This window comes from Ovis canadensis, chromosome 1, assembly GCF_042477335.2.
Source record: "Ovis canadensis isolate MfBH-ARS-UI-01 breed Bighorn chromosome 1, ARS-UI_OviCan_v2, whole genome shotgun sequence".
NCBI lineage: Eukaryota > Metazoa > Chordata > Mammalia > Artiodactyla > Bovidae > Ovis > Ovis canadensis.
Genome location: NC_091245.1, coordinates 197,320,913 through 197,346,357, shown reverse-complemented (window position 1 = coordinate 197,346,357; position 25,445 = coordinate 197,320,913). Strand labels below are relative to the sequence as shown.

The 25,445-nt window shown below is 41.5% G+C and overlaps 1 protein-coding gene across 1 annotated transcript in view; it reads right to left on the bottom strand.

Moving 5' to 3' along the window:
• ATP13A5 (ATPase 13A5) overlaps positions 1–25,445 on the bottom strand; it is a 142,193-nt gene that overhangs the window by 39,406 nt on the left and 77,342 nt on the right. The window contains exons 12-22 of the mRNA XM_069593402.1: positions 24,873–25,061; positions 20,977–21,038; positions 18,362–18,512; positions 14,676–14,762; positions 13,868–14,024; positions 11,653–11,770; positions 7,844–7,968; positions 6,887–7,047; positions 4,942–5,067; positions 3,764–3,843; positions 1,361–1,403 (exon numbers count right to left, since the gene is read on the bottom strand). Of these exons, the coding sequence (XP_069449503.1) occupies positions 1,361–1,403; positions 3,764–3,843; positions 4,942–5,067; positions 6,887–7,047; positions 7,844–7,968; positions 11,653–11,770; positions 13,868–14,024; positions 14,676–14,762; positions 18,362–18,512; positions 20,977–21,038; positions 24,873–25,061 (1,299 nt within the window). The remainder of the gene's footprint in view (positions 1–1,360; positions 1,404–3,763; positions 3,844–4,941; positions 5,068–6,886; positions 7,048–7,843; positions 7,969–11,652; positions 11,771–13,867; positions 14,025–14,675; positions 14,763–18,361; positions 18,513–20,976; positions 21,039–24,872; positions 25,062–25,445) is intronic.

Genomic DNA, 25,445 nt, shown 5'->3' with positions numbered 1-25,445 from the left:
TCCAAGGTATAGGATGTCTCACTGAAATAAGGACTCTTTTCTCATCAAGACTGAAAACTGCTCAGAGAGTGCCCCAAGCAGACAGCAGCCAATGAGCAGGCAGCCAGCCCCTAATCCTACAAGAAGGGTATGAACATAAAATGAGACTTTGTATTTCTGTACTGCTATAGAACTTGCAAAGTTCCTGGGAACCATGGCCAGTATACACCAAGTTCATGTTCAATGAATATTAGAATATTTCCTTCTTCCTCATTTTTCCCTTAGTACTTTGTACCTCTACCATGTAATTTAGGACCATCTGCTTTATATGTTAGGATTAGTTTTATGCATGATTTTTTTCCCCACCAGGTAATGAACTTTTCAGTGGCAGAGACTATGTCCTGTATAACATCTGATTTATTTGTTTTGTTTTAAATTCCACAGTTAGTGAGAATGTGTACTCACCCTAGATTTGAAGAGCAGACTGACAGCTATCTCCTTCTCACAACGTATGAGGCAGAAAAATTCATAACCACTATCTAAGTATGAGCTTAGTTTATTACAGAACTTTGAAGAAAATATTTAAGAAAGAAATAAAACAAATACCCAAACCTTAAGTATACAATAGGCTTTGGAAATACAAAACAATTCTCTTCATTACTTCTCCCACAGATTGGCTCCCAAAATATTTTCTGACATACATAAATCTTCAAGGTAAGCTACTATTTCAACTGTATCTTTGAAACTCAGATTATAAAACATGTACTGCCTTCTACTGTATCAGAGAAGTAATCTGCTGAGAATCTTGTAATTTCAGTTTGCTATTGTATGTAATAACCAAATAATTTGGTTTATGATTTTGCTGAGTGTGAAAATTTGGGAGTAAATCGAGATTGTATAAAGTAACCCTGGTGGAGAATTTGGCAGGAATAAGTACGATTTACACATAATTCAAAGCTTTATCATCAGTTTCAAATTTTTCCTTCACTAAGCCTTTACCAGATGTGTGACTTTAGGCAAAAAAAGGAAAAAAAAAAAAAAAGAATTTACCTCCCTGAGGCTCATTTCCTTATTTATAACAGGAAAGATTTAAACCACCTAGTCTTGTAAAGTCCCTTTTGGGTCTAAAATACAGGAGCCTCTGTAGCCTGTCTTTGTCTTTATTATTCTAAAAGTTGCTAGAAAACAGCTGAAGTGACTCGTCTCACTTTACTCTTCACCACATCCAACCCATACTCTGGTAGAAATGAATATAAACATCAGAATGACTAAGTGATGTGATTGTTGGCAGAAGGGTGAAGAGTCAGACCACAGGGGATGTGGGGTCCTCAGGAGGGATATCAATGCACCCCCTGCGTTAGAAGAAGTAATTTCTACTCACCCCACAGTCATTAGCTCCATCTCCGCACATGCCTACATAATAACTGCGAGGGAAAGGATAAGAAACGTTAATAGCTTAATGCCTCACTTGAGTAATTTACATCACAACTAACATGCATGATGTGTGTGTGTGTGTGTGTGTGTGTGTCTCCTGAGCATGTGTAGATTCAAGCTGAAGGAAAATAACTTGGAGAGAAATATTCCCAGAGGAATAAAGCTCTGGAATATTGTTTCAATCAATCACATGGAAATGATGGCAATACTGCCTAGGACATCCATAAAGATATTCGCACACTTCAAAAGAAGTCTTGTTGGATTATATCCACCAAGGCCAAGTTGAAGTGAGTACTGTCATAATCACAGTGTTTTTCACACCCTAATGCACAGATCGTAACCTAGTCCATCTGTGTTTTGGTTGCTCACTGCTGCTGAAAGTTTAGCATGTAGACACTAGGAGAAGAAACATTTGGGAAATGGTTTGACAGATAACAACTAGAGATGTATATACATATTCTAGATGCATCTTGGAGTGAAAATAAGATAACACGCTTCCCATCTATACCAGTTTGATGTGCAGGCACAACTGTATAAAGAGAAGAGTGAATTTTAAAGCTGTTACTAAAGGAGTTTCTGATGCAAGACACACTGTGTGTTCCATTATAAGGAAATAATACATTGGAGGTATTGATTAACGGCAATATTATTAAAGGCTCAGTGGTAACTTGCTAAAAACACGTGAAATAATACAATATAGGAGAAAATGAAATTCTCAGAGAATTTCCTTATCATTAGTTGACATAAAAAACGGCCATCTTTATAGGTCAAATATGGCCAAATGTAAACAAGTTTGTAGGCTCAATCTACTCTTTAGTAAGTATATATGAAAATCTCACGGTAAACATTTTATTTGTGCTGATGTACGTGTCAAGACTATACATTTGCTGAAAATGGCTTCCTTTCATCAGGCATAAAGTACGTATTTAGTCTTTATATCGCAGGAGGAATCTTACATCTTCTAGTGTTGTCTGAATAAAGAATAAATGCTGAATGAAGAGCAACATCTGGAAATTGAGAAGATAACTTATTCTGAGATAGCATGTATCACCCTGAATTGATTTTTCTTTAGGGGAATACAGCTTTTCAAAAGTAAGCATTTAAGCTGGCAACATTTCTCAAGTATTTGAGAAGGGCAAAATTACTTTCTTCAGCCAATATCATATAATGACCATGTAAGTAAAATAGTCATTTTAGACACTGGTTACTAACCCAGCCTCAAGGCATTATGGGAGTTAATAGGCAGTTTTGGAAACGTCCCTAAGAATGCTTAGGCAACAAAAAATAATAGTCAAAAGCAGTCTCTTGAGTTTATCTACTACTTATCAGCAATTATCTAAAGTTTTACTACTCTTCATTCCTTACTTAACTTTCTAGAAATCTGAGTCCAGAAGCTGTCACCTTCCCAGCAAGTAACAGGTAGGTCTGGTCTCAAGAAGAACCATTTCACTCTCATGTGACTTGGTCATCTGTATTTTTGAAGGAGTTAACAAAGAACTTTTTCCTTTGTTTTATTTTTGCCTCTATACCTAAAACAGTAAAAATATAATTTCTTCTCTTTCCTGGAAGATCTGAAATTGTTTACATATCTTCTAATGGACCAACCTCAAATAATTCCAGGTGATAACTCACACGCTTCCTCACTACCCCCCCCCCCATTCTGAGCTATACAGAATGCTGTTGTTTCTAGTCTCTGTATGCAAGCAGGGGGATCTTCCTTTATGATAAGCCCTACCAGCTGCAAAAGGAATGTTCTTTGGGGCAGACAGCTTCTAAAGTGGCCCACCTTCTGGAATTCATGAGGTTATCTAATGCCTTCCTTTGAGTGTGGACCAACCGAGTGATTTGCTTCTACTGAAAGGAGTAAAGTGACAGGATAGGATGTCATTTCTAAAATGAAGATATAAAAAATAGTCATCTCTCTTCTCTCTCTCTGACTCTTCTTGCTTGCTAACTCTCACTGGAGCTAGCTGATACTCTGTGAGAATCCCTATGAAATCACTCCTGGCAAGGAAACAAGTGTGGCTTGTGCCCAACAATGAGTGAAAAATTGAGACTCTTAGCCCAACTTTCCACAAGGAACTGAATCTTGCCAACGACACCTGGAGTGAGGCTGGCGGGAGAACCTTCCCCGCCAAGTGGCTCAGATGACTGCAGGACTGGTCGACGCCTGATGACACCTTGAGAGGGACCTGGAGCCAGAAGACTCTGCTAAGCACACCTAAATTCCTGACCCACAGTAACGTTAAAAAAAATAAATGGTGTTATTCTAAGCCACTGTGTTTTGGGGATAATTTGTTACACAGCAATTGGTAACAAATACACTCTCCTTTCATGCACTAAAACCTACTTTAATTTCTGAAATTCTTCAACAAGGCTAGATTTCTGCCCAGGGGACATTCTTGCAAAAATCGTTCCATTCACCAGAATCTAAAAAGAAAAATAACAATTGCAATAAGATTAGAACAAAGAACACTTTTAAAATAAAAGAAGAGTCTTGAAAAATTACTTCTGGCCACCATTTTCATATAGCACTGGGTGATTTAACATCAGACCAAATACCAGGAAAGGGCAAAAGGGGGATTTAACAGTTTAACTTTCCCTTTTGGTTCTCCATCACAAGTCTATTACTTTGTTCCGGATCATTTTTCCAAGACGGGATAAGCTCTAATGAATAATAGTAACTGAAAAGCAGAGGAGTATATGATTAAAATGCTTAGGCAACTACAGTTCTTTTCATTAAGCACCATCTCCACAATTGCAGAGGAAGGAGCAATAGATTGGGAGTTAAGAATCAAGGTTCTATTATAGTTCTGTCCTGGACTGTGAAGACCTTAGGCAAATGACAATGTCTCTGAGTCTCAGCTTTCCCATCTCTTCAATGAGGAACTGCACTAACAGCTTTCTAGACACCATGGGGGTCTAGACTCTATGGTCCTCAACTGAAAAGGTGACAGGACTTTCAAGACATTGCTAACAGATAGTTGCTGCCGCTCCGCTTATTTCCTTCCCACCAATGGCACCACTCTGCACGGCACTATTTTAAAATTGACACACAGCAACAAGATAACAAATGATTTTGAAAATAAACCATAAAGCCTTTGTTTCCTCCTGCTGTAATTTAAGAATCCAGACAGGAATGAGAATAGAGCTCAGCCTGACATGAGTTAGTGGCTTTCAGAGAAAAGCAAATTCCAAACAACAGGCAGCGTGTTTGGAACTACCTCTAGGTTCCCTCTGCTGGGGAGGCAGGGAGGAGGAAAACCGATTGGACTGGCTACGGGGGCGGGGCAAGGGGCAACACCAGCCTCAGGCTCTGAATAGGAGGCCTTGGACACGTGGATGTGTGATGAGTGATATAAGAGGAGTGATGAAGGGAAACCTCTTGAAGAAACAGTGCTCCCTGTGAGGCTGTTTATTTCCTAATTTGAGATAACCTTGCTAATCATCTCCTTTACTGTTCACTTACCCTTTTCATCTCACTAATTTGAGGAGCAAAACTAAACATGTCATTTCCCCAGTACTTACTTTTGGAAGCAAGCTGTTGAAATGCTGCAGTATCACTTGGTATGATTTCCCACTCATTGCAAAATGGTAACAGCTCCCTTTTTCTTCAACAGGCACTGAACTGTCTCCAATGTTGATGTAGGTTTCCTAAAATCAAAAGGGCATTATTTCTACCTTGGATCTTAAGGATGTTGCTGTTTTCCTACATTTTATGGAAGGAAGTGTATTCATGTTATGCAACAGTGTGAGGACCATCAAATATATAATGTAGAATTTGTCCACAGAACTTAGACTCATATAAACAAGACACTCAAAATGTTCCCCAAAAATTAAATGAAAAGAGATTACTTTGGCAATATGAGGCTCTGGATCCTAGTCTGGGAGATAATATGTGTGATGTCAGGCTACTGAGGAAATCATTCCAAGGTTCCAATGAGTGACTCCAGGGAAGAAGAGGAAACATTCTTCCCTTCCCTTCCTGCTCCTTAGCCAACCTTTTGTTTCCTAAGATCTCTTACCATTCATTCAGAAATCATGCCCGGATTTCTTCCCTGTAAAGTAGGTAAACCCTTTCTTCAGAGCCTAACCTGACCTCTGCCCAACACTTCCCTCAAGGTGCCCAGATCCCCTTCCACCTCGTGTCCCTGCACCTTATTATTGTTATTTTTGATGCACTACGCATGGCAGTGGGAATCTTAGTTCCCCAGCCAGGGATGGAACCCATGTCCCCTGCACTGACAGCACAGAGTCTTAACCACTGGGCTGCCAGGGAAATGTTTGGACTCTATTAAAAATTAGTGAAAATCTGTATCCTGTAATAAATTATAATGGGAAAAATATGAAAAAAGAGTATATATGTATAACTGAATCACTTTGCTATATAGCAGAAACTAACAACACTAAATCAACTATACCTCATTAAAATACATTAAAAAATAGACCATCCTTATTTAAAAATCTGTATATGTACATGCAAACTAATTTTTATTGAAATACGCTAAGGACTTTTAAAAAATTAGTGAGGATCTGACTTTTGTCACACAATGCAATTGAGGCAATACATGTAGTTGCTGAGGCAAGTGAGTTTAGAAGGAAATCAGCACCAGAAATCCACTGAAAGCAGAGATTGGAGCACAATGGATTTGAGCTAAGTTAACACACCTCTTCACAGGGTAGGGGCAGGGCCACTCCATACAGCTGTGTAGCTTGTGTGCTGCACAAAGAAATACTCGACACTGAACAATCTGAAGGGCTGGTCAGCCTGAAGGAAGGGAGTTTTTTGTAATTTATCACCCTGAGAACCACCTCTTTGAATTCACACAAAAGCAGAGGTGACCCATCTAGTAATGAAACATCAAGCTGCAGCCCATTCTCTTCACAAGAAAGAGCCATCCTGGGGGAAGTGCATAGGAAGCTTGCTGCCTAGAGAAGCCCGACATCTGGTCACGCCACTTCCCAAGTCCAGTACAGTCTAAATGACCATGAATTAGGGGAGTGGGGATCAAACAGCCCGCTTGATGCCCTGCTCTGCAGCTCGCCAGTGTGTGTCGTGGCAAGCTTACCTCTCTAGGCCTCAGCTGTCTCGTTTGTAAAATGAATACTTTGCTCAACTGTGTAGGGTGACTGAGGATCAGATGGGAACTATGGATGTAAATCAGTGAGTCTCAGCCACATCTGTACTCAGGAATCACTAGGCGAAGGACTCAGTTCCCAGCCCAGAGAGTCTCACTGAATCTCTAGTTTTAGCCTTGGAAGCTTGAAAACGCTTCTGGGTAGTTTCTGCATGAAGCCAAGCCTGAGGAGTGTCAGTGGAAACGCTAAAAGCTTTGCAAACTGTAAAACTCTGGGCAGATGGGAGGAGGGATTACTACTGTGATGACTTCTAATGCTGAGAGAGGGCTGCCCAGGGTCAGGGCTGTATTGCATCAGCCCCGGTCCATGGAGGGGCTTTCTGACATTCACTCACATTCTTTCCAGGCCCATTCTCCTGGTTTTCCACCAGCTGCCAAGTCACAGAAGCAGGGGCGAACTCTTCAGGTTCTTTGGCTTCAACAAGGATGACTTGGCTCCCTCGAGGAATCATTTCAGAATTCTTCGCAACAGTAATGGCTGTTTGAAGATTGTCACCTAGATGACAAAGAAAGAGGACTTGATTTATGTAGAAGCCTCTCAGCATCCAGGACTGAATGCTCCCTCCTCTGAGTGACCATAATATGTTGTTAGTGCTCTTCGGGGGCATTTAACACTTTCTGCATTTTTTCATAATGTTTATCAAGCCTGTCTGTTCCTAGTGGTCAAACATTATGTCTACCTCTCCCTTTCATCCTAGCATCAAGTCCAGGAACATCTCATATTTCCAAAATATGCACTAATGAGTAAATAAATGTTCAAGTGCTTTACAACTCATCCTCAGGAGACTGACAATTTTCAGTGGTGAAGGTATAGGCTTGGTCTGATAACATCAACCTAGTCTTGGGATCTCAATTCCAATTAAGTTAAAGAAAAAAAAAAACACTTAGGATCAGCCATGTTGAATTTAATCATCACAAACCATGCCTACGCCACCTCCCTGAAGGACAGTCTCACCCCTTTACACAGAGGTGTCACTGGGGTTCTTCAGGGGTTCTTTATGAGAACCCCGTTCTCATCTTTCAATATCTGCTGTGAGCCTATTGGCCCTGAACAAACCCTGGATAGGAACAGAGGGCCTTAGGCAAAGAGAATGAGACATGGTCCTTGCCTCCAAAGCTCACAGTCATTGAGAGGAGCTCCCCAAGTTCCCAGGTAACTGGAGCAGAGGGCAATAATCTTGACAGCAAAGCATTGTTCCTCCTGCCTCGGCCACAGGGACTCACTCAGCTCACATTGCCTTTTGCTTATGCCTAGGATGGATTTAACTTGTTAGGCTTCCAGAAACGCATACCAGTAATCATCACAGTCCTGATGCGGGCCTCACTCAGCTCCTTCAAGACTGCTTTGGTTTCCTTTTTCAAGCGATTCTCCATTACGAGAAGTCCCAGAAATGTTAACTCGGACTCCACATGTTCTCTTTGGGTTTGGGAGAAAGTCAATATTAAAGCATATCCATACAGTCTCAACAGTTGAATTTATTTCTTTTTAAAATTTCTAAGTTTTATCAATGTCACACATGCACAGGTTTAACAAATCAGAAAGAATCCAAAAGTCCATAATAAAGAAAACATATAGCCCCTGTCTTCACAGCACCTTCCCCCTTCTCCTTCCCAGATGTGACTGCTTCTACATCTTTTAGCTGCTCTTTCCATGTTTTTTAACTCCATTCTTTTAAAATAATGTATTTATCTTCCAGTTCTTCTGTGGGTATTTACAATTTTTTGTTAGTCATATAGATTTTAAATTTGTAAGCATATAAGCAGTTTAAAATTTATAAGTATATAATCTGACATGTAAGCATGTATTTTTAAATTTGTAAGCATTTTAGTTTAGTAGGCATTTATTAAGTACATACTGAATACCAGATATTATAGTAATAGTTGGATATGGAATCATTTCTTTCAGCCTCCATCTGTTGCCTCCAGTAAATACATGAATGACATCAGTCAAGAATTTAGTTTTCAGAATTTGAAATTGGAGGGTTGGAGTCTAACTGTGTTCCATTAGTTATGTGAGACTTCTCCTCGAAAATAAAGCTCAGATGTTTTTTAGAAAATAAATTTGGGGGCCAAGACTTCTTTCTTGATCCTCTGTTGTCCCTTTTTCTGTCCAGAGTGGAGTTACAATTGCAGAGAGAGGAAGGGGGAGGAGAGGGAGACCTAGGGAACCGATCTCTGTGCCTGCTCTCAGCTCACCCGCCATGTTCAGGGTCTACCTTCCATGCGCTGTGCTTAGTCGCTCAGTTGTATCCAAGTCTTTGTGACCCCATGGGCTGTAGCCCACCAGGCTCCTCTGTCCATAGGGATTCTCCAGGCAAGAATACTAGATTGAGTTGCCACTCCCTCCTCCAACGGATCTTCCCAACCCAGGGATCGAACCCAAGTCTCCTGTATTGCAGGCAGATTCTTTACCATCTGAGCCATCGGGGAAGCCCACGAATACGGAAGTGAGTAGCCTAACTCTTCTCCAGGGGAATCTTCCCAACCCAGGGATGGAACCAGGGTCTCCTGCATTGCAGGTGGATTCCTTACCAGCTGAGCCACCAGGGAAGCCCCTACTTTCCATAGTACATGACAAATCAGAGGCTCATCCTCTCAGGTTCTACAGGGTGAACCAAGTTTCCTCTTGGAATCTCTCTCTCTCTCTCTCTCTCTCTCTCTCTCTCTGGCATGATGTAGGCTACAGTATCCTGCTGATTCAGCTACATTCTTCCAGTTACTTTACATCTTATAGAAATTTGTAGAAATCTCTCATCTACACTTATTGCTTCTCTAGTTTTCTTTGAAACTATTTCTTTTCTATTATGTTAGTAGGATTTGGGAGGGAAATGATCACATGGTCAGTAAACTTCTTTAAGAGAAAGAATAGAGTTGAATCTCTTGATGAGAAATAATTTACCCTCGGATAAGAATACATTAAAGAAACATCTCTCTGGAGTAGAGAGTGAGTAGCTACATCCTCCATTCAAAAGTCCAATCACTAAATCACTACTTTAGATCTTACATTAGGCATGCTGGTGAACACTCAGATAATCAAATATGAATTCTGCCATCGTGATCTCAGAAAATATTATAATTCCCATCATTTAGCTTCATGACTTTCTATTAAAAATTGCATTTATGTTCTTATTAACTAGAACTGAAAGAAAGATCCCCAAATCTTCTCATCAATTTGTTCTGTTTTGGATCTCTGTTTTATGACTCTTCCCTTGTTCACTGCTTCAGGTACTTGGGTATCTCAGGATTCTACAACATTCCAGCAAAATCCTTTGCACTATCCACTGTTCCTGTTGTCTGCAGTGCTTTGCCCTGGATATCTGTACGCCTTACTCCCTCACTTTTACTCAGATCTCTGTTCAGTGTCCTCCTTGGAGGACTTCCCTGATCACCCCATGTAAAATACCACCCTCCTGTCATTTAAAATATCCTTTTAACCTGCTTTATTTTTTCCTTCAGAGCATTTATCACTGCCTGACCATATGTTATAGATTAACTTTATTATTTGTTTCCCCCACGTAGGATATAAACCTCGAGAAGGCAAGGATTTGATTTTATTCACTTCTGAATCCTCAGTGCCTTGAGGGACATCTAATAATAGCCCAGCTCAATAGGAATGGGCTAAATTCACAAAAGGGTGAGTCTTGTTAAGGAATTTTCTTCTGTTTTTATTTTGTCTTTTTTTCCCTAAGCCATCCTAAGAAACTCATCTACTTCCTCACTATGATGCCAGCTTTTAAAACATTTTTAATTTTCCTAATTGGAAACCTCTCCTAAATATAATTTGACTCTAAAAAAACATCCTATTCTTTTACCCTGTTTGAAAATAATAACTATATTATAGGAAGCATGATAAATAGGCTCCTGATATTCTTTGGGAAAACCTGAGATGGTCGGAAATCTAGCACATTTATGCTCATTTTTTGTTATATTTATAATAATGTCTATCTCACTGGTAGTTTTTAAATGAGAATGTCACAGTTGCCTCCATGTATATAGCAGCTGGGTAGTGCCTACATTCCACTTCAAGCAAAATACATCTTGTCTTCACATATGACCTTAATTTTCATTATTAAAATTTGTATCTTGAAAAATTACAAAATCCTGTGTTATGAGTCTTTATGTTTGCTCAAGAATAGCTAACACCTTGAATACTAAACCTGAGAGTGGCATTCATATATTTCAAAATGAGCTTTGTGATTCTATTTAGAAGATTAAAATGTCATGACTGAAAGACTCGTTAGAGATCGTCTAATCCCACAGTTTATAGTTGGGGGAAATAGACACGTGTAAGGAAGGGATGTGATTGTTGATTATATTGGAGTAGATGGACTTATAGATGGACTTAGGTTGTAAATAGTAACACACTACATCTATGCAGATGGGCAGATAATTTTAAAAATTGTATTAAGTGAGGACCTCTCTGTCAGCAAAACAAAATCAAACATGAGTAACATATACGGTCTCTTATTCAATTTGGCACAGTATTTCTTTACTCTTTTGTCATAAACAATTCAAAAACAACCTTTAAAAACTGCAAAACTTAGAAAGAAAAAATAATTTACAGATTACCCTCTGCAGAGGACAATTTACCCGTTGAATGTAATAAAGAATACTGAATTCTATTTCATATAAGGAACTCAGTTTGCATTCACTCCTCCAGCTTTGAGGGGGTATACTACTGATTCCTGAAAGAAATCAAGTCTAAAAATTTCTGGAGGTCATTTGAAGTGACAACTGTATTCTCTGAACCCTATTTTTCTAGGGGACCCCTAATCTGTCAGCCACATGATGCTCCAAAGTTGAAGAGGGGTTGTTTGTTTTGGATGGGATGATGGGACATAGGGCAGAGATAACTCAGTGACATCGGAGAGTTAGGAGATCTCAACTGCCATCCTTGTTTCATCATGAGCCAGCACTGTGGCCTGAGCAAGTCCTCCCCAATGTGGCTTAGAGTTGCCCCTCTCTAAACCGAGGCATTCGATGAGTGATTCTCCATCTCTAAGTGGTTTCCTGGTGATTTGGCTTCCATCCATTCATCTCCAGGGCTCATTCTCTTCACGCACACAGAGCTTGCCCTGGTGCCAATTTCTGAGCTCCCTACCTGGTTAAACTTATCACTTCTGAAAGCTTCTCCATCTTCAAGACTTTGTGGGCAAGGGCAATGACACGGAAGCCTTGCACTGTGTAATTTCTTAGCTCCTTTGGGAAATTCCTGGGCACTGCCAAGAGAGAAAAGAGAGGTAAGCACAGGTCCCACTAAAGGTGGCTTAACTCCTAGACAAAATCCTGGATGCAGTCACTATGCTTTGTTTTAACGTTCTCTCCATAGAAATGCTTTAATAGAAACACTATGGGGCTTTCCCTGGCAGCCCAATGGTTAAGACTTCACCTTCCAATGTTTGGGGCAGGGGGTGTGTGGGTTCAATCCTTGGCCAGGGAGCTAAGATCCTGTATGCCGCTCAGCCAAAACATCGAAATGTGAAACAGAAGCACTATTGTAACAAATTCAACAAAGACTTTAAAAATGGTTCACATTTAAAAAAATATTTAAAAAAATAGAAACACTATAACTTCAGTTAAAAGCCACAAACAACTTCATCAGTATGTTATTCTTATAATCTAACGGAAATAAATGCCAAACATGTACTGGTCATCAACTGGGTGTCACATACATTAGCTGAGTACAGTAAAGACAGACCTCAGGACCATCTACCCAGATGAAATGAGGTACTGCAGGCCAAATCTATCCCAGTCTTGATTTGTAATTAAGGTTTTATTGGAACACAGCCATGCCCATTTGTTTGTTACCTATGGCTGCTTTCAGGTTACAATGGCAGGGTTGAGCAGTTGAGCCAGAGATGGTGTGGCCTGCAAGACCTAAAATATTTGTTACTTGGCTCTTTGCAGAAACGTTTGCCTATTTAGATAATGGATGACACACACCAACCTTTGTGTGTTTTGACATGATAATCATAACTGAGGTTAATATGTCTATAAAATTTGTATGGTCTATGTATGTATGGTTATATAAAGATATTAGGGAAAAGAATAGCATAAGAAGTATAGTAGCTTAGGCTCGAGTCTCCACTGTGCTGCCAGCTAGCTTCCTGACCTTGGGCATTTTAAGTCTCTCTTCTGCATCTCAATTTTCCCATCCATAAAAAGAAGAGGTTATAGATGTCTATGCTCCCACTCAGCACAGACTTTCTGTAATTCTAAAATATCAATAATTCTGGAGGTGAGGATCTATTTCAAGGAAGCTGCTAACTCTCTATTTCTTAAACACAAGAAGGAAAAAGAAATCACTGAATATGATATTATCATATGTCAAGGATCAGAAGTTAGGACAAGAAGAAGAATTAGACTGACCAGACAAATAAGCAGCGGCAAATGACACCTAAAAAAAGTAACAGCCAACTATAGACCAACAGTCTGTAAAGGATGGAGTTAATGGGAGCTATGAGGAAGATCAATGTCAGAAAAATGGAAGGAATTCTTTAAAAAAATGACTCCAAGTACAGAAAGAAGTGAAAGCAATCATTTGCCAATTCTTAAAATTCTGTGCACAAGCTGATGGCTATCAGCAATTGTAAGGAGAATATAGATGAAAATCAGGAGAAAAAAAGGCCAATTTTATCCAAATGAACTCATTTGAATGCAGCAATATTCTTACAAATCTGGACTGCAGCTTAGAGAGTACATGTTTATAAGATGAAGAAACAATACAAATCAGCTTAAAATCTGGCCCAGAAAGATGAAATTGCTGTGAAAATGATCAATTACCTTGCTCTAATACCACCTAATTTACTCTAATCACTTTTTTTCCCCTAAAAGATTTCTTGTTTTTATATTCTCCTCCCACTGATCTGAGACACCATAAGCGGTTCCAGCTCCCAGGAGGTGGGTGACAGAGCATCCCTGTTTGGAGAGTGAGTCTGGAGGTGGGTGACAGAGCATCCCTGTTTGGAGAGTGAGTCTGATGCTCAGACCTGTCTCTTTGGTTCCTTCTGAGCGCTACGCATTCTCACCATCCCTGGTCCTCTGACCCCAGTGTAGTTTCCTGATTGGTCCTGATGCTTGTTTCTCCTTCTCTAATGCCGCAGTTTGGTTGGGCCTTTCTGGCAAGACCACAGTCTGATATTTACTCTCTTTTTGTCTGCTTTGAAATGATCACCTCTGCCTTCGCAGATCTGCTGGGCCCGCTTTCCACCTACCGAGAAAACCACCACCTCCATGTTCATTGATTTAGGCTAGTTTGCTCTGTCTGAGTTTTTAAGTAGTTTCACCTCCTGAAAGAGGGAAGTGCCAGTTAGTACCTGTTTCAGGTCTGCAGAACCGAGCCAGCATCTCCGGGGCTCCCTTCACGTAGACATGGAAGTGATCCTCCCCCGCCAGCTGAGCAACCACAGACATCCTCTGCAGGCTGGAGGAAAATGGAAACTGACGCAGGACGATGATGGCTTCCACCGGAGTCTAAGTACACAAAGAGAGGGGAGCTTAAGAAGCTATTAAGGAAGATTTAGAAGACGTACACCAAAAAATAATCTTTATTCTGCAGTGAGCCCAGGGACGTGAGGTGGTATATTGTCACAACATTGATATGTTTCTAGCTGCGTCTAAAGCGGTTCCCTCATCAAGTTGTCTGGTCTACAAAGCCCTTTCCCTTGGGGGCCTGAGAAATCCTAATCATCTTCCAGGCCAAGCTCATAGGTCACCTTCTCTGAGGTACTTCTCTCTCAGCAGCACTACTGACTCCCACCTCTGGACTCCTGCTCTTTCTTCAGCCTTTATTCTAGCACTTGGCACATTGTATTACATTTGTTTGCACTGGTATTGATTTTTCTATCAGTCCATGTATTCCTCCAGCACGGAGCACAACACGTCTAGTTTTGAAATCACTTTATCTCTTAGCACCTAGCACAGAGCTTGAGCATACATAGGTATTTTGTGAGTGTTTGTTGAATAAACTAACAGACAAATTTAGGAATGAAGGAATGAGCAAACCAACTGTACATACAGTTAGGATAAGACAAAATAATAGAAATATAAAGACAAATAAAAGGCAGGGGAATTTCACCAGTTTTAAGGGGAAAGATTTATATAATTTAAAGAAGCAAACTATACCTGACTGGCTTTTGGTCCTGGCTTTATTATTACATTTGAATCTGATATCCCAAGTTCACAGTAGTCTGCATTGCAATCTTTGATTATCTGCTTTCAAATGAAAACATTCATAAGATTCCTTACAGAAAAATAATTAGAAAGAAATACCTCTCATTTGCATAGCACTTTAATCTTTTCAAAACCCCCTTTACATTTTTTTCTCTTCTAAGCCAATTATTTTAGTACCATCATTACCAAATTTCTATTGTTTTGATTCATATTAAGGATCTTATTGTAAAATGTCAAAGAGCAGAATTATTGGGATTACATTTTACCTAGTAACTGTGTGTGTGTGTGTGCGGGCTCAGTTGTGTCTGACTCTTTGAAGCCCTGTGGACTGTGGCCCTCCCAGGCTCCTCTGTCCATGAGATTCCCCAGGCAAGAATACTGGAGTGGGTTGCCATTTCCTTTCCCAGGGCATCTTTCTGATCCAGGGATTGAACCCGTGTCTCCTGCATCTCCTGCTTTGGCAGGCAGATTCTTATCTCTGAGCCACCTGGGAAGCCAGCAATAACTGATGGAGGAAGCATTAACTGCAGCCCACTGGCTCTTCCTAAAAGGTATGTCTTGTAAATGGACAAGGGTAGAGCCCTAGTCTCCATTACACCTGAGCACATTAGCTCCCAGATGACAGAGGACTGAATCTTGAACTACTTCTTATGCTACGTCTATGCTACGTCTCTAGCCTACATAGCTAGAGAGTTACAAGTTAGCTGCTAGCAAATTAGAAAGCATATTTGAAAATAGTTTGTATTCTTTGGCTGTTACAGCGCTATAAGTTATACCATCTGAAGAACCAATATTTAGCTAAAATATGGGAAAGGCAGTCAGATAAAAATAAATAGTAGAAGTCAGAAAATAAGAGACAACATCTGGTCTCTCCTCTACCACTTACTTGTTCAACCTTGGGGACATCACTTTGTTTCTCCAAATCTCAATTTCTTTGGAAAAATATTCTGACATTCCTTATGGTTGCTAATATTCTTAGAGTCTATAAGAACATTTTCACTCCCCCTTATGGTTAGTGAAAGTTTCTTAATAACCAAAAGATATTTAACTAGAGATTTATCCAGCTTTAAACTCAGTGAACGATCTTGCACTGTTATGCTCCGTTTAGAGTGGATACAACTGGTCTTAAAAACAGTGCTTACAGAGCTAATACTAAAGATTTATGTCCCCATATAAGACCCCAATTCGTATGTCACTTGTACTTAGAGAGGAAGCCTCCTCTTTTGGAGAAGGGGAAGCAGTGTTAGAACCAGGATCAAAGTCGTATAGAGTAATAATGACCATGTGGAGCTCCTCACTGGGTCAGCACCAGCGATGCTGGTAAGGACGTTGGTGCTGCTTGCTTACAAAAATTACACTGATTCCTCTTCATTAAGATCCAGGAAAGTGATTTCTGTCTTGCCTTTATATTGCAAATAAAAAATATTGCCTTCCATATCGGCAAACAAAGAATGTTGCAGCCATCAAGCCGTCACATTACAGCCATCTGGATGGTAAACCCTGAGGGAACTCAGGATGGAAACTGCCTGCCACTGCAGCCACTTCCTACAGTGAACCCTTAGGAGGAGACTCAGGATGCCTGATGGCTCAGGGGTAAAGAATCTTCCTGTAATGCAGGATATGCAGGAGACATGGGTTCAATCCCTGAGTCGGGAAGATCCCCTGGAGGAGGAATATCCTATGGGCAGAGGAGCCTCACAGCCACCTCCATCAGTGCACCCTGAGGAGACTCAGGATGTGAAATCACAGGACACTAGCCCCAGACAGCTGAGATGCATATCAAAGAAAAGATTGCAGTGAGCCCAGACTCCTGCATCTTCCCATACAAATAAAAGCTCTAAACTCTTTAACTTGAGATATGTGGTTTTCTTTAATTAACAGTATATATATTTTTTTATTCCAACTACCTTGTCTTTGCCGCAAAAAATCCTATACATGTATCCTAGCTACATACCCCTTCTTCCCTCTTCAGGACAGTCTCGTAGAATTATCTGAGATGCTGTGTCTTGGGCTTAAGTCCTCAGTTTTGTCTGTCAAATAAAACGTAACTCAATTTTTAGGCTGTGCTTTTTTTTTTTTTTTCCCCAGCAGTATCAAGCATCTCTCCACAGCAAATGCTCTAATTTTACTTACTGATATCAGAAATTCCCTGTTTACCAGGTTTCCCCTTTTTTCACTTTGGCCTCTAGAAATCTACAATTTTCCTACAATAAATCCTTAAATTAGCCTCTTTGTGAACTGTCCTTCAGGCTTCCCAGGTGGCAAGTGGTAAAGAACCTGCCTGCCGATGCAGAAGTCGCAGGAGACATGGGTTGGATCAGGAGATCCAGGAAGTCAGGAAGATCCCCTGGAGTAGGAAATGGCAACCCACTCCAGTATTCTTGGTGGAAAATTTCATGGGCAGAGGAGCCTGATGGGCTCTAGTCCATGTGGTCACAAAGGGTCAGAGAACATGACTGAGCACACACTCTGTCGAGGGGTTCTACAGGTCCCTCCAATTGTTGGTTTTCACTTCTTTACAGCTCTGTTTAAATGCTGTTCTGCATTTCATGTAAGTAGTTTTAGAAAAAAAAATTCTTTTTGAAGGGAAGAACCATGTGGTTAATTAACTAACTAATGAATGAATGAATACCCTCCATTCTTCGGACTCTTTACAATGCCTGGCCCCTGCAGGCTCACAGTTTCAAAGCTCCAGAAGTGAGTCATTGTTATCCAAATACACATGTGAGGTAACGATTCAGAACCTTTGTTCTGGATTTGAGGTCAGAAAGCTAGAGAGTGGTGGAGTCGAGTACCTTCCCAATCCTGTCCTGACCGTTGCCAGTAGGACTTTATATCCTTCCGCTGTCATTCACACTCAGCTGAGGAAATTGAACCCCCTGGATTGACAGGCCTCCCTTCTGGTGTCAAACCCTTTCACTGGGTTGGGAGGTCCCCTGGAGAAGGAAATGGCAACCCGCTCCAGTATTCTTGCCTGGAGAATTTCTTGGACAGAGGAGCCTGGGGGCTACAATCTGTGGGGTTGCAAAGAGTGGGACATGACTAAGCTGACTAACACTTTTAAGACTTACACTGTCTATTAATAATACAACAGCTACCAACAAATTGTGGCTATTTCAATTATTTAAAATTTAAAAATTTAAAATTCAGTTCCTAAGTTGCCTACCCACTATTCATATGCTCAATAGCCAGTGTGGCTAGTGGCTACTGTGTTTACAGCACTGCTTTGGATGAGTGTTTCTCCAAGGGTGTTTGTGCTACAATTTGGCCTGTCAAGGTTTTTGTGGTGAAACAGGTTTAGTAAATGCTGCATATTATATCCTCTCTTGAATATTCACAATATACCACCGTATATTAACATTAAAGAAATTCTATAATCAAGAAATCAAATTATCTTTGTTTAAATATCAGTTCCCAAATTTATTTGGTGGTAGACCCCTATATCATGTTGCAAAGGTTTGTAGAGTTTTGGAGCAGAGATTGGGAGATTCAGGTAGGATCAGACCTTCATTCATTTATACACTGCTATGATTCTCTGGGTTTCAACCAAAGTTAGGAAAGCCTAGGCACTCCCAGTGAGTACTGGATATTTCTTCACATTTTCCTCATTCAGCTGAACCAAGGAACAATCACCTTACCCAAGCGGTGCCCTCAAACATTTTGAGGTCCAGTGGGTCTCCCTGGATGGTCCCATCAAGGAGGATCAGAGAGTGGCAGCTGGCCATGGCTGCACACAGTGGGCCCCAGGGCAGAGCCTTGCCGGAGGTAAAGCTGTGGACTTCCTGGAAACTGGTAGAGAAAAAATTAGCAAGCTAAGGTCTTCAACAAAATCATTTTGCACACCCTGCCCTGCAATTTTACTGAGATAAAATTTACTGATACCTCTCCTCTATGCTCAAAACCTTCACTAGCTCCCTTTCCCCCCATACCTTATATGATAAATTCTGAGTGTTTGGGTATAATGACAGGGCATCATTGACTCGACGAACGAGTTTCAGCAAACTCCAGGAGATAGTGGAGGACATGTAAGCTTGGCATGCAGCAGTTCATGGAGTGGCCAAGTGTTGGACACAACTTTGTGACCGAATAACAAGAAACAGAGCCTTTTGTCAGGTTGCCTGCAGCCAGCCCACAGGGTGGCAGTGTTGTGGGAAGGTAGAATGTGGGAAGGCTCAGAGCTGACATCTGCAAATTGCAGAGCTGTCTCTAGAAAACGACCAGGCAAGAAGTCTCCAGGCCAGTGGGGTAGCAGGGATGGAAAGGAAGCCTGCCTGCTGGCTCCATTCTTCTTCAAGTAAAAGCAGGCGTGGATGGGGAATTTCCCTGGCAGACCAGTGGTTAAGATTCCACCCTTACAACTCAGGGACCGTGGGTTCAATTTCTGGTCCTGGAACTAAGATACTACATGCTGTGCTATGCTGTGCTTAGTCGCTTAGTCGTATCCAGCACTTTGAGACCCAATGGACTATAGCCTGTCAGACTCCTCTGTCCATGGGATCGTCCAGGCAAGAATACTGGAGTGGGTTGCCGTGCCCTTCTCCAGGGGATTTTCCCCACCCAAGGATCGAACCCAGGTCTCCCACATTGCAGGAGGATTCTTTACCATCTGAGCCACCAGGGAAGCCCATGTTGTGTAGCATGGCCCCAAAATTTAATGAATAAGTACAATAAAGAAAAAAAAAGCAGGCATAGATTCAAATAGTTCTCACAAGTCGGCCCTTTGGCTTTCACCCCTATTTCTTAAAACTCCTGGCATGGATATCTAGCATCAAAAACTCATTTCCCTATTTGACAGTAGACGGTCTCTCCTCCCATCTTACAGCTGAATAAAAACTGTATCCAGGGTTTCTACTCCTCTCAAAGTCTCAGAGTACTAGGGCAAAAGGAAAGAAGGAATGGAAACTGCAAACATCCCTTTCCCCTTTCATTGCTCTGGTCCGTAGAGGTCTGCCTGTCTGGACCAAAACCTGATCTGTGCATCCAAGCACCCAGAAGCAGAGGCACATTAACAGGAGCCCAGGGACTTCACTGTCACGTAGCCCAGAAATCCTCTGCACCATCACACTGCCTGACTACTGTTCCCTTGTGCCAGGGCTGTGCCCAGGACCCTGTCACCAACCTGGAGAGTCCCTGCATGACTCCTTCAGTGACAGCAGCCGCAGCCACTGTTGGAGCCCAGGTGGTATTCCCAGAGCTCAAGAGCAGAAGTGTCTCCACTGACTGAGAAGGTGGGTCCCAGCCCTGCAGGGAAGGGAGTGCAGGGGGCATTCTCTGAGGATGGGCCTCCCTCCTGTCTCTAGCTCTGTTTGGGGATATTATTTATGTCATTGCCCTCTCCACTCCCTGTTGTTGTTGTTGAGTCACTAAGTCATGTTCGATTCTTCACAACTCCATGAACTGCGGCACACCAGTCTTCCCTGTCCTTCAATATCTCCCAGAGTTTGCTCCAACTCATGTCCATTGAGTCAGTAATGCTATCCAACCATCTCATCCTCTGTCACCTCCTTCTCCTCCTGCCTTCAATCTTTCCAAGCATCAAGGTCTTTTCCAATGAGTCGGCTCTTCATGTCAAGTGGCCAAAATATTGGAGCTTCAGCTTCGCTCCCTAGTGCCAGCTTTTAAACTTCATCTGTAAAATTTGCAGCCATACTCCCTTCAAAACCCATCTCATTTGTTATCTCCTCCAGGTGGTACTCCTTAATCTATTCATTTTCAAAATGAATTTCTACCTTTTATCCACTATGTTATTATAAAAATCAGGACTGTGTCTTTTATCAAGCAATCGTTATCATGTCTTCTTCCTTATTGTGATATCTGTGCCTTAATTCTTTTCCCAGCCATGCGGTACATTGCAGATGGGTCCATTTGCACCTTTTATCTCACTAAAGTCTGAACTCCATGAGGGGGGAGATGGAGGTCTTCCTTTCTGGATTTCCCACCTCACAAGCCACCCAGGAAGTCTATGCAGTTTTAAATTAAGCACAGTCCTGATTTCACTCTTTGCCTTTTGTTTTATTCACTCAACTCCCTAATCGTCCACCTTATTCTATTCCATTTTTCATGTGGAGTTTGAAGATCTGCTTTCCCCCTCTGATTCCGAATTTAGAACTCATTTAATTTAACAAGCTGATTAATGGGGAGCCAGTACCAGCCAATTATTATGTATATTTTATGTGAGATTCATCCCTCAACACTGGAAGGATGGACTGGTAGCCCTACCGATCACACACTCTGTCTTCATTACAGTGCCTACCAGTTGTCAACAGTAGGGACAGTCCCCCAGAGGTCCAGTCCATCTTCTGTAAGAGTGCCAGTCTGCAAAAAAAATAGAATGGGTTTTAGCAGAAGATTTAGAGCTTTTAATTATAATTTACACAAAACCCAAGCTCCCAGGAAAACAAAGTATGTTTAGCTGTCCCAAGCCCTTTCTTTTTACATTAGATGTTCAATAAAAAATTTTTCATTATTGTTTATATTTGCAGTACGTGTGATACTCAGCTCTCCATTAGTTTTCCTTTTTTTTCCTTCTAAGAACATACTTTAAAGATTTTTATTTTCCATTTGTTCAATGATTCTTTTTAACATTTAATTTGCTTTTTATATTTTATTAAAGTCTAGTTGGTGTAAAATATTCTGCAAGTTATAGGTGTACTATATCACTATAGTGATATTCACAATTTTTAAAGGTTATACTCCATTTACACTTATTATAAAACATTGGCCAAGCTCTTACTGGCAAGCATCACATTTTAAATCAGAGACGAGCACCTGAAGGAAAGATTCAGCCAGTGACAAATGATTCCCAAAAGACCATATTGAAAATTAGGTTGAGTCTAGTCACTAATTACCAAACGCAAGTGTTTCATTTTGTGTGTTTACTGCCGTGACCACTGCTGTTGCCGAATGAGAAAGGTTCAGTGAATAGAAATCCAACAAGAACCAGCTCAGTCTGACTTCTCAGTTGGCACCTGTTGTCTTTCTAAAGCAGAGGTCAGAATGTTTTTCTGTTTGCAAGACTGTTTAGTTCCTAGTCTGCTATATAGTTCACAGCTATTTCCTAAAAATTTGGGTGACATGGTGACTGTCCAGATTGATAACAGAATGTTGATAAAGGGCTTTGAGACTACAGAGAGAAGTGAAGTGCTCCTAATAAATATTAATTAATGTCCAGGAATGGGTTTGACTGTTAGATCAAGAGGAAAATGGTGGGGAGGGCTGATTTGCTGCATCAGGGGAAAGTATTTGTCAGATAATGTAGCAGAGAAAGCAAAATGGGGCTGAGTGCTATCACAGCACTTTTAATTTGCCCATTGCTTCACAGTTATTAATTACAAACCCTACTGTCTTTATGCAATAGGCCAATGGCATTTGGCCTGGTCTACACCCTGTCAGAGCAAGGAGGTGAGTGGCTACCACTGGCTCAGCTCTAACTGTCAGTAATGCATTGCGAAGTGATAGGAACGTCCTTTTCAACACTGACACCTATGTTTCTGACACTTTTTCTTGTAAATCTTCACCGTATAAGACACTGAAGTTTTCGGTTTTCCATCAAATGATATCTTTTATCATCATAGCACATTTGCATTAGCACCATGCTTTACAGAGAAGTGTCTGCAGTGCTTTCTCTTCTTACAACTGAGTAAATAGGGTATAGACAGTCTCAGTATAAAGGTGAAATGAGCGGGCAAGGGTCCATTGGCATATAGACTGGAGAGAAAGAACCAGAATCCAGCCTGTTTGGAGGCTTCCACCAGAAGACAAATGTTAAGTGAATTCTGAAAAGCATGTGGAGAGACAACGTCTGAGCTTCTGGATTAAAGAAATAGGAAAGTTTGTTTCATTAACTAATTTGGACTTCAAGGAGAGCTAACATGCTTCGTGTAGGTTATTCCTTCAAGAACAACAACAGCAAAAGAAAAAAGCAAAACATGTACCTCCTATATTTTATAAGGACTCCAATCTGTGTGATTAGATTCCAAAGTCTCTTGAGTTGCTCCATTTCAGCAAGAGTTAGCAACTTAATTCAAACTGAAATGTTTTCCTGATGATTAGATATGTTTTAAAACATCAATATCTTGAACATGAAAACAGAGATGATACCGTAGCAAAAATAGATAAGGGACAAAGTTATTTCTTTACACGAAAATAACCCTTATACAATAAAACTAGCCATAAATGGAAAAAGCACTAAAAATTACAGTTGCTGTTCTAAAGTGAATAAGATAGAAAAATAAAACTTCTTAGTATAAATACTAGTTCAGGCTTAGACTGAATTGAATAGAAAAGAGAGAGAGAAAACTTGTTTTAAAGAACTTTTAAGAAACCAGTGTAAAACTAGAAATATATGGGAATAAATGTACTCAGAAGCCCAGTGGTGAATATCTTCTAAATTGAAATAACACTAGGTGGAAATTCAATTAATTGTGGAGGGTTTTATTCTAACATCATGGTGATAGAGTTTTATAATATGAAAGCTAGAAAGAAACAGAGAATTGTACTTCAGCTATCTTAAAAAGTCACACAGAAACTTAGTGTCAAATTCATGATTAGATTTCCCATTTTGCTGATTCCCAGTCATGAGTGTTTGCATTATAAGATGCCATCACAACACATGGAGTCTGGCCAAATCTGCTGTCGAGCATCCTTAAGACAGTCTAGCAAAGGAGCACAAGGATGTGGAAAAGCTTTCTACAGGAAGGAAAGGGAACACCTATGGAAAAATTAGTTTTAGAAACAGATATGTAATGAACACATTTTGTAAATCTCCCTCCTATATTCTACACCCTGGTGAGGCTGCTGGGTCAGTAACAGGAATTGTTGTCAAGAGTTGTTCTCTGGCCCTGAATCTAAAAGGTAGCTACTGTTAAGTTAACCTTACAGGTTTCTTTGTCAAAGGAAACTAGAAAAGAATAGAACTGAAACGATATAAGAGCTTTGCCACTTCTACCTGGGGACCAGGACTTGTCAGGTCTGCTCATGGTGTCTCTCCAGCTTGGCCTTTGCTCTCTGTTCCTCTTTGTCTAGGACAAGGAGCCATCTTCTCAGAGCGCGTGAAGCCCTGAGCACCTGGGCTCATCGGTTCCAGCTGCATCCTGACCTCGTAGCCACGTTCTTACCACCCAGAGTCTGGCTCCCCGCCTGTGGCAGCCCTGGTATCTGTGTGCTGCTGGGCTGCTCACAGCTGAGCCTGGGGCCCATTCTGCCTGACAGCCAAAGCCACAGCTCAGAGGTGACTCCCACCTGAAGCAGGTAACCACACCCCGGTGCTTGGCTTATACTTATTTAGCATGCATTTCACTGTGTTTTCATCATCTATGTTTCCCTGTTTCCTTCTTCCTCATCTAGCTTGTGAGCGTCTCAAGAGCTTGCAACATCTCACTAATGGGGCTCTCTGCCGACGTCAGTTATCTAAAAAGCAGCAAAACCTTCATCATTTATTCTCATGAAGACAAAGTGAAGACATGGAGGGACCAGACCAGACTTCTGCATTAGAGCTGGTAAACTGGGTGCCCGGGTGAGGTGACTGATACTGCAGCCCTGCCTGGTCCCCCACAGAAGCCACAAGGAGGGGTCCTGGGACCTGTCCCAGAACAGCTGTCCCCTCCTCCGAACATACTTCCCTTCTGCCACCTTTCCAGGCCCTAAGCACAGACAATCTGCCCCAGTCCTGAGGCTCGACATCCTGGGAAGCAAAGGGAAAAAGAAGGACCAGAGTGTGTAAACACAGGTCACAGCCCCTGCTTTCCAGTTCCTGAAAATAAGCAGCGGAGGAGAAATGAATATGCCCCCTTAAGCTCTGGACAAAGCACCGAGGGAACAGAAATGTTCCTCATATTATTTTTTGCCTGAAAAAAGCCAGTCACTCATAAAAGTGATTACAGTAAGAGATTGTTTTGAAACCCGAAACAGGCACGAAAATCTTAAATTTGACAGGAAAGAAATGCTGATATGACGGCTAAATCACTTCCTCAAGACTCGGGAGAGCAGGCTTCCAGACATGCTCTCACACCAGCTCTGTGTGTGACCCTCGTGGCCTCCGTGTTCCCATCTGTCCCAGGAGGGTGCTGGGCTAGACAGTCTCTGAGGCCCTTCCCGACTTGGCTATGTCCCAGTATCATTAACCTCCAACATGGGGAGTTGAGCTCATACTTTGTCAAAGCATACAAGGTTGATTTGCCCACACATATTGATCCGCTGTGGGGAGATGCAGAAGATTCTCTTTTTCTTCAGCCTCCTCTGTGCGTACACGATGCCTGTGGTCAGGGCAGCTGGCAGCACAGGAGGGACCGCCACGGTGAGGAGGAGCAGGGCCATGGCCATGGTGTCTTGTGGAGAGGCCTGGGGAGGGAGGGACACACAGGTTAGCCTGGCAGAAAGCAGTGCACCCTTCCGCTCCATCTCCTGTCGCACCAGTGGAGTTCTGGAAGCTCAGAATAGTCGTCATGAGCCAGCTGTCTTGGTTGGACTGAGTATTCTCCAGGTTGAGTCTGAGAAATCAACAAATTGTCACCCTCTGCAGAGGAAATGACACCCTGGGCCCCCAGACCACACCCTACTGTCCTTCCTGACCCAGCTTCTCTCCGCTCAGCCTTCTGTCCATCCAGAGGGCCACCCCTTCTTTGCCCATCAGGCATTTGCACACCCTCTGGACTCCTTATCACTGGGACTAGACTTGAGTTGTAATAGTTCACACATGGCCTGACTGTTGCTTTCTCAATGGTT